At 39.9% G+C, this 17,350-nt stretch overlaps 1 protein-coding gene across 1 annotated transcript; it reads right to left on the reverse strand.

The window, feature by feature from the left end:
• Positions 1-664: 664 nt before the first annotated feature.
• Positions 665-17,062, reverse strand: LOC110454742. The gene is made up of 11 exons (XM_021504422.1): positions 16,949-17,062; positions 14,017-14,129; positions 12,936-13,108; positions 11,901-12,051; positions 9,219-9,385; positions 8,775-8,917; positions 7,349-7,557; positions 6,956-7,050; positions 4,017-4,212; positions 3,105-3,212; positions 665-1,948 (listed from the first exon to the last, which is right to left on the reverse strand). Exons 2-11 carry the CDS (start codon positions 14,101-14,103, stop codon positions 1,691-1,693), a joined length of 1,587 nt encoding a protein of 528 aa, XP_021360097.1. The 5' UTR covers positions 14,104-14,129; positions 16,949-17,062; the 3' UTR covers positions 665-1,690.
• Positions 17,063-17,350: the final 288 nt, after the last annotated feature.

The following is a 17,350-nucleotide window of genomic DNA, read 5'->3' on the forward strand; positions in this document are numbered from 1 at the left end:
TGGGAGAAATGAACCACTGGCTAGGAATGATGAAACCCTATAACAGGTTTGGGAGAAATGAACCACTGGCTAGGAATGATGAAACCCTATAACAGGTTTGGAAGAAATGAACCACTTGCTAGGAATGATGAAACCCTATAACAGGTTTGGGAGAAATGAACCACTGGCTAGGAATGATCAACCCCTATAACAGGTTTGGGAGAAATGAACCACTGGCTAGGAGTGATGAAACCCTATAACAGGGTTGGGAGAAAAGAACCACTGGCTAGGAGTGAGGAAACCCTATGACAGGTATGGGAGAAATGAACCACTGGCTAGGAGTGATGAAACCCAATAACAGGTTTGGGAGAAATGAACCACTGGCTAGGAGTTATGAAACCCTATAACAGGTTTGGGAGAAATGAACCACTGGCTAAGAGAGATGAAACCCTATAACAGGTTTGGGTGAAATGAACCACTGGCTAGGAATGATGAAACCCTATAACAGTTTTGGGAGAAATGAACCACTGGCTAGGAGGGATGAAACCCTATAACAGGTTTGGGTGAAATGAACCACTGGCTAGGAATGATGAAACCCTATAACAGGTTTGGGAGAAATGAACCACTGGCTAGGAGTGATGAAACCTTTTTTGGGTATGTTGGAAATGATAAGACAACAATTTAGCATTAGACAAAGTTTATGTTTCTTCAGGCATCAATTTTCATGAATTTACATAACAATTGGTTAGTTCGTCCCGGTTATTATCTGAAGTTGTTGAATTGCTAGCTTAGAAGTCTATATACAGTATACATTATAGATATTTTCCATCTTAAGTCAAATCAGTTTAGACCTTTATTAATGGATATTCTGTAGTTGGAGTTCCTCAGAAGGCAGTGTTGAATCATCGTCTCTGAAGGCTCATTTCCATGCTCTATTGTTGCGTTGCTGCCTAAAATGATCATTTATACATCTGCAAGACATTTCGGAATTGAATCGTCTCTAAAAGCCTACATAACCATCCACGTACTCAAAGATTTAAGTACATCTTAACATTGAATTATATTTACATTTCCACTGCGAGTTCCTCCACAAGCATTACCATGAGAAATTGCGTTCATAGGGCTTTGAACGCAATTGGATCAGCGTCACTTCAAAGTTTCTCCTCCCGCCTCGATTAACACAAGACAACCGTTAGAAGCAAACATTTGATCTTTCTGGGTCGTTTTGTTTGGTTTATGATATCATATTATACAACTTTTTTTGGCAAATAGATGAAATAGGACCTAGATTTCTTTTGGTAACCATTTAAGTCGACGACAAACGTCTCTAGGAGTCCCTTTCCGTCAAGGTTTTGATTGGTCGTCACAAGAGGCTGGTTCCCGAACACTGTAACAGCACGGCGGAGGTCGCAAACAGTTTCTGATTCGAAACCATTAACGTAAACAATGATTCTTCTTGTTACAAGATAATAACATCTGAGAAGGCCTTTGAGTTAAATAACATCAGGAAATTCAAAGAAACATTTTCTGGAGTTAAGCCGCTTTACAATGCTCATAATTATATACATTTTTCTGGAGTTGAGTCATTTCAGATTTCTCATTTATGCCTATAACATTTTCTCAGTTTCTTTGTTAAAGCTGACAAAACATTATTTATACAAAATAAATACTTATTTACAACTTAAATGCAAATGTACATGTATGTTATGAATCAATACAGAATATCGTCATGGTCTGATTTGACGTGCGGACCGAATTTGGACGAGTCGTGCTGCAGTTTTCGTAGTTTTGTAGAGGAAACTCCAGAGGAGTACGGGAGGAACGTCACCGGCATCAACTTCTCGCAGAACTCTCGTGCAGGGAACGCCTGCATGTCGTCCCCTCTGACGTAAACACATGAACATCCGTCGTTGGTGTCTACGATACAGGAGAGGAAAGGTGTGGGGTCCGTGCCGGCGATACAGTACACCTGTGAAAGGAAGGCGGCATATATCAAATGGTAAGCCTACTGTTATTCCAACCACATGTACCATACATAATTTGGGAAATGTCCACTACCTACTTAGGTCATCCTCGACACTCCAGGGGTTACGCTTTCTTTGATTGGTTTCAGGTAAAAAACAAAACTTAACCAATCGCTAGGCTTATATCTGTCCTTTGAAGATAATCGAGGAGCGACATCTAACTTCAAATCCAGCCAATTTTATCGTTACGCATCTGAGAGATTAATTGATGTAATTCAAAGGATCGAACTAGTCTTCTTGTCTCATCCACAAGCTTGCGCACTCTGATGCTTCGATTTGGCTATGACATATTCCAGGGATGCAGAGAGCAAAAGTAAGCGTAACCCCTGGATATCGAGGATATAGTTAGATATGTGGGGAGATTAATCGTCGTGAAACTCTAACTGCACAATGGTATAACATACTTCAATTTTGGTATAGATCTATTTACATGCAGATAGACGGACGATAATGCCAGAGTGTCAGCCAATCAGAATTGAGGATGATGACTATTTACCGCAGTAGACATAGATAAATGTTCAGCTGGTACATTGGAAACAATAGCCAACCAAATAGTCGTTTACCGGTACATATCTGGAACTGGGTGAGGGTTAGAAGTCCATCTGTAGGTACCGTGTTAATTGGAGCTGTCGAATTTTAGCCGACCGAAACTAATCGAAAACTGATTGGTGACGGCGTGATTTGATTGGTCGATGGGTAGATATGGTCTAGTGATTTTGTGTATCCCGCCAATTTTTCGGTAAAGAATATGGAGCTTTTGGATATAGTGGACGGTGTTTGTATGGTGAAGATAACGTATTTAATTCCAATTCAAACACAGACAAGGATTTTGGAAGGTGTGCCTTAAAAGACACGGCAAAACACCAAATGATCCGCAAAAGTGTGGAAAGGTTAAACTTTGTATCGGAACACCTCAAACGTATACAGAAACCCCAATGCCGGTCAAATTGTTAACAACATCGGTGGATATTTAAATCTTTCCTCGACCAATCAGCGCCCTAGATTTTCCGACTCGATATCACGTGGGACCGGTTATTTTGAGAAAACCACCAACATCACTACTACAACAAATACAACCACAGTTCTAGTTACTTGACTTACCACGTCCGCGATTTGCTTGACGTTGAACATGCGCCTCTCTGTACTGTCTATTGGGACACGCTTCTTGAGTTTAAAAATACTTCTACTGTCGTGTACTCCCACTATCACCTGTAATTATAAAGGGCAGTCACGTGATTTATCAAACATGTGTGTAAAGTTTACGGTAAGATATTGTAGGTCATGAGAGATTGGCGGAACTAGTTCCAAAGCTAGACTCATCTGTATATAAGATCTTTTTAACCAGGGCCGTTTTCGTTTATCGCGGTCCAAACGGTTTAACCGGTTGGACCAGAGTTGGGCCGAATATTTGCTGAAAAGTTTTTTTATACCATTGTCAAGTTTTCAGCATCGCCATTTTGGTACGTCACATTTGCCACAGGTACTTGCAAAATTGTTACAGCTACATTTGGACCTTAACTAATAGGCGTTCAGAGTACCAAATCCTTAAAACATGTAAAATTACTCTGAACACCTTAGTTTGGGTCCAAATATCGCTGTAACAAATTCTCAGGTCCCTGTGACATTTGTAGTCACAATGGATTACATATACGCGAGCTAACATCCGGGCCAACACGTGTGATTAATATAAGATGAAATAACTTGATTCATAATTGTTGTAATATAAATAAAAGTTTATACAACTTGACGAAATACACGAAAAAACATGGTGTTTGTGTAATCACTGATCACAAATATCGATTATCCGGATATTTTGATTAATAGTTATACATATCTGGAAAAAGAAAATGTTCGATTGACTGAAGATGGTAATAAGCATACTATTTTAAATCAGACTTAAGTATAACACGTCAAAAAGGAATCACTCTGACGCTTTAATTATTTTCATGAAGGAAAAAATTATCAGAATTCGAAAAAAACTGTCTTCTGTATGAATGGATGTGTGTCGTTCACCTGTTTTCCTATGGCTTTTAGTCGGTGCAATAAACGTCGATGACCTTCGTGGAAAAGGTCAAAGCATCCTATTGAGAAGACTTTCTGTACCCGACCATCGAGTCCTATCGAGGGGACGGAGTGCTGACGGACCAGGCGATGGACGACGTCCTTTAAGTGGGGGTCGGACTCCAACAAGTCTTCATACGGTAGGGCACTGCACCAGAACGAGAACCAAGTATTACATGCGGTAGGGCACTGTGCCTGTGTGTTGACAATGTGGTATATATTGTGCCTGTGTGTTGACGATGTGGTATATATTGTGCATTTGTGTTGACGATGTGGTATGTTTTGTGCCTGTGTGTTGACGATGTGGTATATATTTTGCCTGTGTGTTGACGACGTGGTATATTTTGTGCCTTTGTGTTGACGACGTAGTATATGTTGTGCCTTTGTGTTGGCGACGTGGTATATGTTGTGCCTGTGTGTTGACGATGTGGTATATTTTGTCCCTGTGTGTTGACGACGTGGTATATGTTGTGCCTTTGTGTTGACGACGTGGTATATGTTGTGTCTGTGTGTTGACGATGTGGTATATTTTGTGCCTTTGTGTTGACGACGTAGTATATGTTGTGCCTTTGTGTTCACGACGTGGTATATGTTGTGCCTGTGTGTTGACGATGTGGTATATTTTGTGCCTGTGTGTTGACGACGTGGTATATTTTGTGCCTTTGTGTTGACGACGTAGTATATGTTGTGCCTTTGTGTTGACGACGTGGTATATGTTGTGCCTGTGTGTTGACGACGTGGTACATTTTGTGCCTTTGTTTTGACGACGTAGTATATGTTGTGCCTTTGTGTTGACGACGTGGTATATGTTGTGTCTGTGTGTTGACGATGTGGTATATTTTGTGCCTGTGTGTTGACGACGTGGTACATTTTGTGCCTTTGTGTTGACGACGTAGTATATGTTGTGCCTTTGTGTTGACGACGTGGTATATGTTGTGTCTGTGTGTTGACGATGTGGTATATGTTGTGCCTGTGTGTTGACGACGTGGTATATGTTGTGCCTGTGTGTTGACGACGTGGTATATGTCGTGCCTGTGTGTTGACGATGTGGTATATTTTGTGCCTGTGTGTTGACGACGTGGTATATTTTGTGCCTGTGTGTTGACGATGTGGTATATTTTGTCCCTGTGTGTTGACGATGTGGTATATATTTTGCCTGTGTGTTGACGACGTGGTATATTTTGTGCCTGTGTGTTGACGATGTGGTATATTTTGTGCCTGTGTGTTGACGACGTGGTATATTTTGTGCCTGTGTGTTGACGATGTGGTATATTTTGTCCCTGTGTGTTGACGATGTGGTATATATTGTGCCTGTGTGTTGACGACGTGGTATATTTTGTGCCTGTGTGTTGACGATGTGGTATGTTTTGTCCCTGTGTGTTGACGACGTGGTATATTTTGTGCCTGTGTGTTGACAATGTGGTATATTTTGTGCCTGTGTGTTGACGATGTGGTATATTTTGTGCCTGTGTGTTGACAACGTGGTATATTTTGTCCCTGTGTGTTGACGATGTGGTATATTTTGTCCCTGTGTGTTGACGATGTGGTATGTTTTGTCCCGGTGTGTTGACGATGTGGTATATTTTGTGCCTGTGTGTTGACAATGTGGTATATGTTGTGCCTGTGTGTTGACGACGTGGTATATGTTGTGCCTGTGTGTTGACGACGTGGTATATGTCGTGTCTGTGTGTTGACGATGTGGTATATTTTGTGCCTGTGTGTTGACGACGTGGTATATTTTGTGCCTTTGTGTTGACGATATGGTATGTTTTGTCCCTGTGTGTTGACGACGTGGTATATTTTGTCTCTGTGTGTTGACAATGTGGTATATTTTGTTCCTGTGTGTTGACGACGTGGTATATTTTGTGCCTGTGTGTTGACAATGTGGTATAGTTTGTGCTTGTGTGTTGACAATGTGGTATATTTTGTCCCTGTGTGTTGACGATGTGGTATATATTTTGCCTGTGTGTTGACGACTTGGTATATTTTGTGCCTGTGTGTTGACGATGTGGTATGTTTTGTCCCTGTGTGTTGACAATGTGGTATATTTTGTGCCTGTGTGTTGACAATGTGGTATATTTTGTGCTTGTGTGTTGACAATGTTGTATATTTTGTGCCTGTGTGTTGACAATGTTGTATGTTTTGTCCCTGTGTGTTGACGACCTGGTATATTTTGTCCCTGTGTGTTGACAATGTGGTATATTTTGTGCTTGTGTGTTGACAATGTGGTATATTTTGATGTGGTATGTTTTGTCCCTGTGTGGTGACGACGTGGTATATTTTGTCCCTGTGTGTTGACGACGTGTTATAGTTTGTCCCTGTGTGTTGACAATATGGTATAGTTTGTGCTTGTGTGTTGACGATTTGGTATGTTTTGTCCCTGTGTGTTGACGACCTGGTATATTTTGTCCCTGTGTGTAGACAATGTGGTATATTTTGTGCCTGTGTGTTGACGACGGGGTATATATTGTCCCTGTGTGTTGACAATGTGGGATAGTTTGTGCTTGTGTGTTGACAATGTGGTATATTTTGATGTGGTATGTTTTGTCCCTGTGTGTTGACGACGTGGTATATGTTGTGCCTGTGTGTTGACAATGTTGTATATTTTGTCCCTGTGTGTTGACGACGTGGTATAGTTTGTCCCTGTGTGTTGACAATGTGGTATAGTTTGTGCTTGTGTGTTGACAATGTGGTATATTTTGATCTTATGCCTTGTTCTTATGCGTTGAAGCTTGACTTTTGTTTTATTTTGTTTATAAATCTGAGAAAAATTAAATGTAAGAGAATTTGTGCCCGACTCAGTATGAGAGACAGCGGCAACCCATTTATCTCTCGAGAGATATACATGTTGTCGATATTCTCCCCGTACGCCATTAAAGCCTCTATCGTACCTGCTTCCGGTGTCTTCGTAAGAGGCTGTTCTGTCATATTTGACTGTCGATGGTTTGTCTTTCAGGGGAGAAAGGGTGTCTAGCCTCACTTCCTCCTATTGAACCATATGAATGATAAATTACTTTAAAAGAGGTACTTGAAGCGTCTCAATAAAGGACAAACGGCTGATGTTTTGGTTTCCATGAATCAAACAAATTTAGACACTCCATAAAAAAAGCAGTAAAATAAAGTTTAATTAGTGATCACTCAAATGAATTATATGGAGTAGGAGTGGACAATTTCATTATCGTTATAGTTTTGTTTCACGTGTCACGTGATCAACATTCCGAGTCAAACGTTAGCAAAAAGGATACGTAGACGCTGAAACAAGTACGTCATAATTCGAAACATACGCATTTCCTGTTTTCCTTTTCGTTTGTCGTTGGATCGTTGTCGTTAGACTGTGACGTATTCCTTTCCCGTGTTTTATTCTCACTCTGAACTTTAGATTTCGGCTCCTCCGCCATCGTTTTTGTATTTTTTCGGGCATTCAGTTTGTGACGTAACGACGCATGCGCGAGACGGACAGACAGAAGTAGACAGACGATACCAACAATCCCAGCTGTGAACGACACAAAATGACATATATCAAAATACTTTGTACGGCGTATTCTATTCATTCATATACGAGGGCCACTCATTAAAGTATGTCACTACACAGCTCCCGTACGAAAAGGCAGTAAAATAAGTTTAGCACCTTGGCAGACTGCAAAAGCATTAAAGAACCATGTACGTGTAAAATCCCGACATTATCCGACAAGAATTTAACAAGTTATTCAATGTTGAAATGCTAAATTAAAGGTCGAGACTAAATCTGAAATAAGCTGCTATATTAAAGCACGGGGTCATTTACAGATACCGCCTAACCAGATACATGCCGAGTTGTGCAGCATAAAAGGCACCGCTGTCATCACATTGAGAACTGTTTTCAGGTGGGTGAACAAGTCAAATAATGGTAAAGTTGACCTTAAAGAGGACACACGAGCAGGCAGGTCAGCTGTTTAACATTGCTGCCGTGAAAGCAGTATTGAAGGATGATGGTCGTCATACTATTTCTGAGATAGCTCATATGGTTGACATTTCAGAAGGCAGTAAACACCACATTCTGACCAGGTGCTTGACATTTAAGAAGCTTTGAGCCCGATTGATCCGTCATTTATTGACATTTGAACAAAAGGCCAAACGTTTGAAATGTGCTAAAATATATTGAAAAAAGTACGATAATTGCGACTTAAAAACGCTACCTGAGTTATTTACAGGGGACGAGACTTGCCTCTATTACTTTAAATCCTAGAGGCGCGCTTTAGTAACAAACAATGATTGTCGAAAAATCATGAAAGGCTAGTGATTGCAAGATGTATAAAAATCGCCAAAAAAGTTTTGTATGCCATTGTTTAAGCAATTATAGTGGGCCTGTGGTTCAGATACCGTGCAAGGAAGGGAAAACTGTCACTGCCACATTTTACAGAGACAAAGCTCTGAACCCTGTCAAAAGTTCTACATGAAAAAGTGTCCAAGTAAAGGGTTGAGTGACATCCAGCTGATTCCCGACCATGCCACATCCCACAACAGGCGTTGTATAGCATTTAATGAATGGCCCTCGTGTATGGAAATTATCCACTATTTTATTCAATTAAACGTATTTATTATTTTCTGCGAATGAATTTATTTACTGTTTTTTACATTTTTTAAATGAAAATAATTCAGATTTGACATTTTGTACAAGCCTATTTCTAAAAAAAAATGTACAGAAACAAGTATAACAAATAAATTACTGACAGACAGACGTTGTGATATTTCCTGAAGACTGTGCCAGACAAAGAAAGGCTATCCCCATGGACTCGAGCTTTTCCTTCAGTTTCCCCTCCATGACGGCCGCCGTATTTCCAGTGTTGTCAGATTTAGTTTGTATTTTGTATTCTCTAAAACATTAAGAGTAATATAGAAGAAATCAAAAGTCAAATAAATAATAAAAAGTTCCGTTGTATATGCTCTGCTGTTATAGTGTATACATGTGTAAAGTAAGGTTACATCATTATTACACAAGACTAAATCCTAACTCATCATCGATACAAACTGACAACAACCACTTCCATCAAAACAAAATGAGAGACATGATTAACTCCCTTTAAGGCAACACCGGGTACGAAACTAATTTTGAGAAATTCTTGACGACGTAATCATTATTCAGTTTAATATGAACGGATGGTTTACGCTTCTTACCTTTGATAAAAGGCCCGGAAATAATCCTGTACCCGCACAACACCTATGACGAATTCATAGCATATGATGATGACACAGGAGAACACCAAGAGTAACGTCCCTTGGAAGGTCATCGGGGCGAAATTGGTCACCATCAGTATTGACCATAGAGACAGCACATTCACAATCTTAAATGGTAAAAAGTGAGATTGAGATCTTTATGTGATTTTCTATTGTGTCTGAATTATAAACACCGGCTACAGAATATTGTTTGTCAACTTTAAACTAATAAAAGTCAAATATGGTAGTCTAGAGGTAGGACGCGTACGCCGGATTCGTGACCGAAGGGTTGCGGTTCGAGTCACGGCACGGCACTGATTTGTATCTTTGAGTAAGATACTTTACTCCGCTTGTTCAAGTCTACTCAGCTGTAAATCAGTACGTGGTTGGGAAGTGCTAGAATTGTTGAATGCTAGCTGTGAGCGCCGAAATGGCGGCACGGGCTGTATGCTCCCCAGGGAGTTGAGAAAGAAATTGGCTGGTTGCGAAGGCCCAATAACCCCGGATAATAATTTGTGAACCGCTTTGAGACGACCTATACGAACTAGGTTGTGATAAAACGGAATATAAGAACCTCGAAATATTATTATTATTATTCCAGCAAATGTTATTTCTTAAATTTCACAATCAATAATTTCCGTTTCCTCAGTAGTAACATATACGAGTCTGGCACGAAAGTTGAATCTACCATTGTGCATGGATGTACGTCGGCACCAAAACATTGCTATTCATAATTGAAAATAGAACCGATATAGTCTTCACCGTTAAAGATGTATGACAATCACCCAGTGTGGGACCCTTGGGGGCTGAACCCAGGATTCCCAAACATACCAACTTCTACTTCAGCTTACAGATGTTGCCCTGGTACATTTGATTTCCTATTCCCTACCGAATCAGCGTATGTCTCCACGAGTGGTTTTCCGGGCCTATATGATATCTTTGTGTTGGTGCAGAATACCTATGGTTTTCGTCAAGTTGAAAGATTGTTTTTGCGTTGCCGTTATCTATTTGTTCTGGTTTAAAAACGAAAACAAACAATGGAAATGCTAATAAAAGGAAAGTCTTTGCATGACAAAATCGTTTTGAAAGGGGATATTATCTGATAAGATTGTCTTGTGAGGTGACGGTACCAACTATAACATAGGTTAGTTTCTACAGTAAACTTCAAACAGGTTTGAGAGTATAATATAATTTGATACTACGGTCACTAACACAACAAGATCATAATGAAATCTTTATATGTATATCTCAGTCACCATTATCCACAGCAAAAATGGCTAATATACTGGTTTAGTAGTGAAACTTCTTGATATAGTGGGGCAACCTGATTACCAAATGCAATATTTGGGATCTTTATCTTTCTATTTCTATTTCTAACTAGCTGCCTTGCTTGTGAACACCTCACTTTTGGCCTTCGCCCAGGTGAGGAAGGCATTGGGTTCTGTCCCCAGGCCGGGACATACCAAAGTCCTTAATAATGGTAGTTGTTATTCCCTGCTTAACGTCCAGCATTTAGGGTTCACCCGTTGTCAGTATAATGTGATCGGGCGGTGCTGTGCTGAGTGCATTCGGCATGGTATTTCAGTGAGATAACACTATAAAGTCGGCATCAAATCCGCGCTATCACGCCAACATACCCTGTCTCCTGTATACACACACGCGAGCACGCATACACTACACACATGGAGGCACGTCCTTAAATGACCTTAGCTGTTAATAGGACGTTAAATAAAATTAAACCAAACCAAACCAAATAGTGGTGGCTGAATAGTGGGACAACCTGATTAGTTGTGGATGGATAGTGGGACAACCAGATTAATAGTGGCTTGATATTGGGACAACCTGGTTCGTGGTGGCTGGATAGTGGGACAACCTGATTAGTGGTGGCTGGATAGTGGGACAACCAGATTAGTGGAGGCTGGATAGTGGGACGACCTGGTTCGTGGTGGTTGGATAGTCGGACGACCTGATTAGTGGTGGCTGGATGGTGGGACGACCTGGTTCGTGGTGGTTGGATAGTGGGACGACCTGATTAGTGATGGCTGGATGGTGGGACAACCTGATTTATGGCGGCTGGATAACTGAGGGCGAAGAACGGGACAACCGCATTGATGATGGCTAAATCAAAGAGGGTGAATAGTGGGACAACCAGATTAGTGGAGGCTGGATTAACGAGGGTGAATGTTGAGACAACAGGATTGGTGGTGCCTGGATAGCGAGACAACCTGATTAGCGGTGGCTGGATAGCGAGACAACCTGATTAGCGGTGGCTTGATAGCGAGACAACAGGATTAGCGGTGGCTGGATAGCGAGACAACAGGATTAGTGATGGCTGGATAGCGAGACAACCTGATTAGTGGTTGCTGAATAGCGAGACAACCTGATTAGCGGTGGCTTGATAGCGAGACAACCTGATTAGTGGTGGCTGGATAGCGAGACAACCTGATTAGTGGTGGCTGGATAGTGGGTCAACCAGATTAGCTGTGTCTGGATTTAAGAGGGTGAATAGTGGGACAACCAGATTAGTGAAGGATAGATTAAGGGAGCTTAAGAATGGAACGACTGGAACATCCCTAACAAGAAGAAAATCAGAACTGTTTTTTGCACCGCATGTGGCACCTGTCATGATGTTTCCTGTCAAACCTTGTCGCAAAAGGCGTCCATGAATCCTCCCAACAAAGGATCGTCAATCTGGCCGAACATCTGTTTGTGCTGCTTCGCCACAAGACCGTCTACATGGTCCAGGAAGTCGTGGGCTATGACGAGGAGGAACGCTATCACGGAGTACTCGTACCTGGGGATAGTTACAGTTGTGTTAAGACAATAGAGTGGTACAGTCAAACACTTCAATTCGGAGGGTCAAATTGTGTTCCTAGAACTAATTCGTATGATTTCAACTGTGTGTGCACTTCATGTATCATTTCCAGAATCGAAATTAGTTAAAGTCATTCATCCGTGACAAATCTGTGCTATGCATGTTGTAGTGTTGTTAAAGTTGAACCCTTTCACCACTGTAGATCATAATGGACTCGTCCGTATCAATGCATGGTAGAGTCTACTAAAGTTACATAGGGGCAAAAGGGTTACAATGATCTCGCACAAAAAATAATAAGGTAAATAAATTTTCATTTTTTTCGTAAAAGTTTGAAACAGAATTTCCTAAAAACGTTTCAGATAAGATAATTGCAGATTAAATTAGGTGAGATGTGCAAAAAACAACAAATCAAAAGGCATTATTATAACCGTCGCCTGTTGATATACGTGATAACAATGAGAGAGCTTGTAATTGTAACGTTTGAGAAAACTACCATAAATTGCAAAAATCTGTGTCAAATCCCTCTCCCAAATGTTTTGGCAATAAAATATGTTTAAACTAAATTACAAAAGACGACTATTTTGAAAGTAAGAGGAGGTTATGCCCGCTACAGAGGACGCTTCCTTCAGAAGATGGAGTAGGATATGTCCGTTACAGAGGAGGCTAATTCCAGAAGTAAGAGGAGGCTATGCGCGCTTTAGATCAACACTCATTTTATTTACTACTTTTGACATGAATCAGAAATATTATTTTATACCACGTTCATTCTGCCTAGATACCAGGATAAGTTCAAACGTAATCCAGTAATTGATCCTAAGGTCCATGTAGTCTAACATCGGGAAACATGGTACGTATTCACTTACTTAAGGCAAATAGCTATGGGGATGACCAACAGTGTTCGTGACCACGATACTATGTTAGCCGTGAACACGTCATAGGGATGTCCGTTAATGGTCAGTGAGCGGGGTATGGTAGCCACGACTGGAGACAGACATCTTTGTAGAGGCGAGTACACATACACGTCGTACCAGCCTATCTAAATATAATACAGCAATTAGAAACATTTAAGGGAAAATCTTCTCCAGCAATGAAACACATTCAACAGTAATTTATATCGTAAGATGCAGCGGTACTGTATTTTACATAATATTATGTTACAGTAATTTTGCGTATAACGGAGTGCCAAAAGAACCGTAATTAAAAAGTGCAAATCGATAAAACTAAGGTTTAACATGAGAAATTTATGATATGATGAGACCCTTGAAAACGTGCGAGGAGAATAAAACCGGTGTTTCGGAAGGGTAAGCGTCATCTGCCATGTAAATCAAGTATTCTAAGAAATGTCAGGTACACAAAGTGGGAACAATGGCAGTGACAATAAAACAACCAGACACACTCATAAATTAAAATGTATCGCCCTTCTTATCACGCAAAGAAATGACATGTTTCTCAATAAAATAACGATGCCCACAGTTGTCATCTATATAAAATATTCCTGAGATTATGCGTAATAAGTACATGAAAACAAAACGTTCTGTGAACTCGTGTTTCATAAAGCTGGCAAACTAGTCAGTAGTTTGATTAAAACTTGTTCGTAAAATACGCCATCTGATATATACAGTATAACTATATTCTGTAAAAATGGAAATAGTCGCGGTGTCGAAATGTGTGTGGTTTTTTTTAAATAGACTAGCCCAAATATATACGCAAGCGATTATTTCTTATAGAATATAGATACATAGAATATTTTGGATTTCAGAGCTATTGTCAACGCGAAAATGTCCACACCGCGATTAGTTTAAAGGGTCACAATGTGAATATTTCCACACGCAAAAATGTCCACTTGTACAGTATATGGTATCTGTATTTATATTTTACCATTGTTCTCACTTTGAGTACCTGACATTTCTTAGAATTTTTATATTTTCCCCCATTCATACCCACCAACACGAATAAGAAGACTTCTACTACTTTGGCTGTCTGTCCCAGTATGGTCAATGGTAACCACAGAAGCGACTCAGTTAGCGTCATCTCCTTCCTTCCTTCCCTCTAATGGCCTGGAAACAGAGAGATTTGGACTCAATGATCGGTAGACTTTAATGTGTACGAGAATACTATTTAAGTGTATAGCTATAGCAGCCAAGGATTATGAGGGGAGGGGGTATCTGCCTAAATGTTATTGTGACTGCGTCGAAACGAATCATAGGCAATACAGATAATGTAGGATCTCTACTGTATCTAGCTTTGTTTGAGGAGAAGTCTTATGTAGATACAGTCATTTCTGGTTTACCCTTATAACTGACTTGTTAATCTCAAGATTGATACCAATGGATCTAGCAAGCAAGATCAATAAAAGTGGATCCAGCAATCAAGATCTAAAAACGTCGATCTAACAATCAATATCGATGAAAGTGGATCTAACAATCAAAATCTAAAAAGGTGGATCAAGCAATCCAGATCTAAAAAAGTGAATCCAGGAATCAAGATCTAAAAAGGTGGATCTAACAATCAATATATATAAAGTGGATCTAACAATCAATATCTATAACAGTGGATCTAACAATCAAGATCTATAAAAGTGGATCTAACAATCAAGACCTATAAAAATGGATCTGACAATCAAGACCTATAAAAGTGGATCTAACAATAAATATATATAAAGTGGATCTAACAATCAAGATCTATAAAAGTGGATCTAACAATCAAGATCTATAAAAGTGGATCTAACAATCAAGATCTATAAAATTGTATCTGACAATCAAACATGATAAAAAGTCGGTTTAGTAAAAAAAAGCGAATGTAAAGAAAATACGGTTAACTATGTATTGAAGCAGGTTATCTTAAATATGTGGAACAGTGTCACACCTCCAATTAGATAAACACTGCTCAGGACCTGATAACATTGATAAAGACACCGATACATAGATGGCCGACTTCTATATCCCTGTACAACTGGTACAAAGTAACAGCGTACATTAACAGTTATCGTTTGTTGTTGTAAATAAAACAACAACAGAATACAAGCGTGTCAGCAAAACTGTAATAAGAACACAAAAGTCGATAAAAAAGACAACCCCATCCTCGATAGCCAGGGGTTACGCTCACTTTCTCTCTCTGTACCCCTGGAATATGTCATAGCAAAATCGAAGGCTCAGTTTGCAGCACCTTGTGGATGAGACGAGAAGACTAGTTTGATCATTTGATGTACATCAAAAGAATCTCGCGGCCGCGTAACGGTAAAACGTACTGACTTTGAAGTCGGGCGTCGCTCCTCTATAATCTTCAAAGGACAGGTATCAGCCTAGCGATTGGTCAGGTTATTTTACCCGACACCTATCAAATAGCTAACCGCGTGCCTTCAATTTTGCTATGACATATTACAGGGGTGCAGAGAGCGAAGTGATCGTATCCCCTGGATATCGAGAATGAGGCAAACTATGAACAAAGTAAAGTTTTACATGGAGACCCTCAAAAATGTACAAGTAGAACGACAGAAGGTGTTCTAGAAGGGGTAGCGTGTTCTGCTTCATTGATGATACCACGGACTTAGATAACCTAATCTAATTCCGTGATGATACCTACATGTACCATGTAAATTTAGATCAAATCCAAGTAATATGTCGTCTTCATACTTGAGAACTTGGGGAATCACAACAACAACAAAAACAAGACAATCAAAAGCATTGACCTCATTTCACACAAAGAAATAGCATACGAGGGCATCACTATATCACCGGCACCATCCATCGAGCCGCAACGACTGCATGCTTTGCGGATATTTTAAATGACTAAATGTTTGTGTATATCGTCAAAGTTCGGCAATAAAATCGGGATGCAGAGAACTTTCTTGAGACAATTGTAGGACTGGGAACGAAACGTGGATAAGTCATAATGACCCGGGGAGGACAAGTAACGAAATGCATATGGCTTCATCATGACAATGCCAGAGTTCATAAATGTCGACTTGCAGTTGACACAGTGAAGTGAACCAAAGACATCTTCAACCAGAAAAGCAATCATAATCAAGAGATGTCATTCACAGAATATATTGTTTGCTTCTGTCGTGTTTATAAAATAGAATGTAAACCAAATAATTCGCAACGATATATTTGAAACGCCGTAACAACACCGTCATTCATCGCATCCCATGAATAATACATGAACAGAAACTGGCTGTTCATAGGTGTCTGTCATTCCGCCACAAAATTTGGCAACTGCCAGGGAAGCGCTTCTAACAATAGCTGACCGAAGATTGATAAAACTCGGGCGGTTTGATTTGCGTCAGACACATCGCTCCGCATAATCTTACGAGACGACAGGCATGATAGGACAAGCACGTATAGTAGCATTAAGATTTCTTGAACGATTAGCCATATTGTCGCGGTCATGGCCAGCAAGTCAACGTCGATACTGAAACAGTCCTTTGCGCTAAAGTAAGTTATAATTAGTTTCGTGAAAAGAACAGATTCGAGTGAAACGCACTACTTAAAGTATTAGTAATGTAGCAATACAAGTTCTAGCGGAAACAGAAGAAAAATAGACAGGAAAGTCTTGCTATATATTCAAAGCACACACAAAAATGATCGATTATGACTTTTATAGAAAGATCAATGTTTTGACCACCTTTCCAGAGTAGAAAAATGTACGTATTATGTTATGGTACCAATAAAATGTTGTGGGGTTTTTTTTGGGGGGGGGGGGGAGGAAACCACAAAATTTAAGCCCCACAAAAATACAGAACTTCACACTAAAGTACAGTTACGACACGAGATATTATGTTTAACTTGATATGTTAACTTAGATACAACAATTATTTACCATTTCCTGTGCTACCCAGTATTACACATTATTATATATTGTTATATGCACAACCTACCTAGGAATCGCCTTCACCAGTCCCTTCACATAAGATGTGTATTACGACCTTGTTGCTGATAAACAGGGATGACCGATGGCCATCTCTGTACTCACTTATCTATGATAGTACATAGCGTCCAATACAGCAGTCTGTATGATAAAACAGCGCTCACGTGGACATATATCTACCTACAACAACAATTAAACCATCTCAGTAAATGTACTGACTAGGTTCCCGACGCAGGCTTCAAACAACAGATTTCGACTCCATGGCTGTTCACTTTTGTGGCAAAATAATTACACTATTCAGATAAAAGTTGTTCAATATAAAATCTTGCATTGAATTTTGTGTCCTTTGATTTGACAAAACCGGTGACGATGAAACTATTTTTAACATTTGTGACAAACTTCTTCCGATTGC

Source organism: Mizuhopecten yessoensis, unplaced genomic scaffold (assembly GCF_002113885.1).
Source record: "Mizuhopecten yessoensis strain PY_sf001 unplaced genomic scaffold, ASM211388v2 scaffold8051, whole genome shotgun sequence".
NCBI classification, from domain to species: Eukaryota; Metazoa; Mollusca; class Bivalvia; order Pectinida; family Pectinidae; genus Mizuhopecten; species Mizuhopecten yessoensis.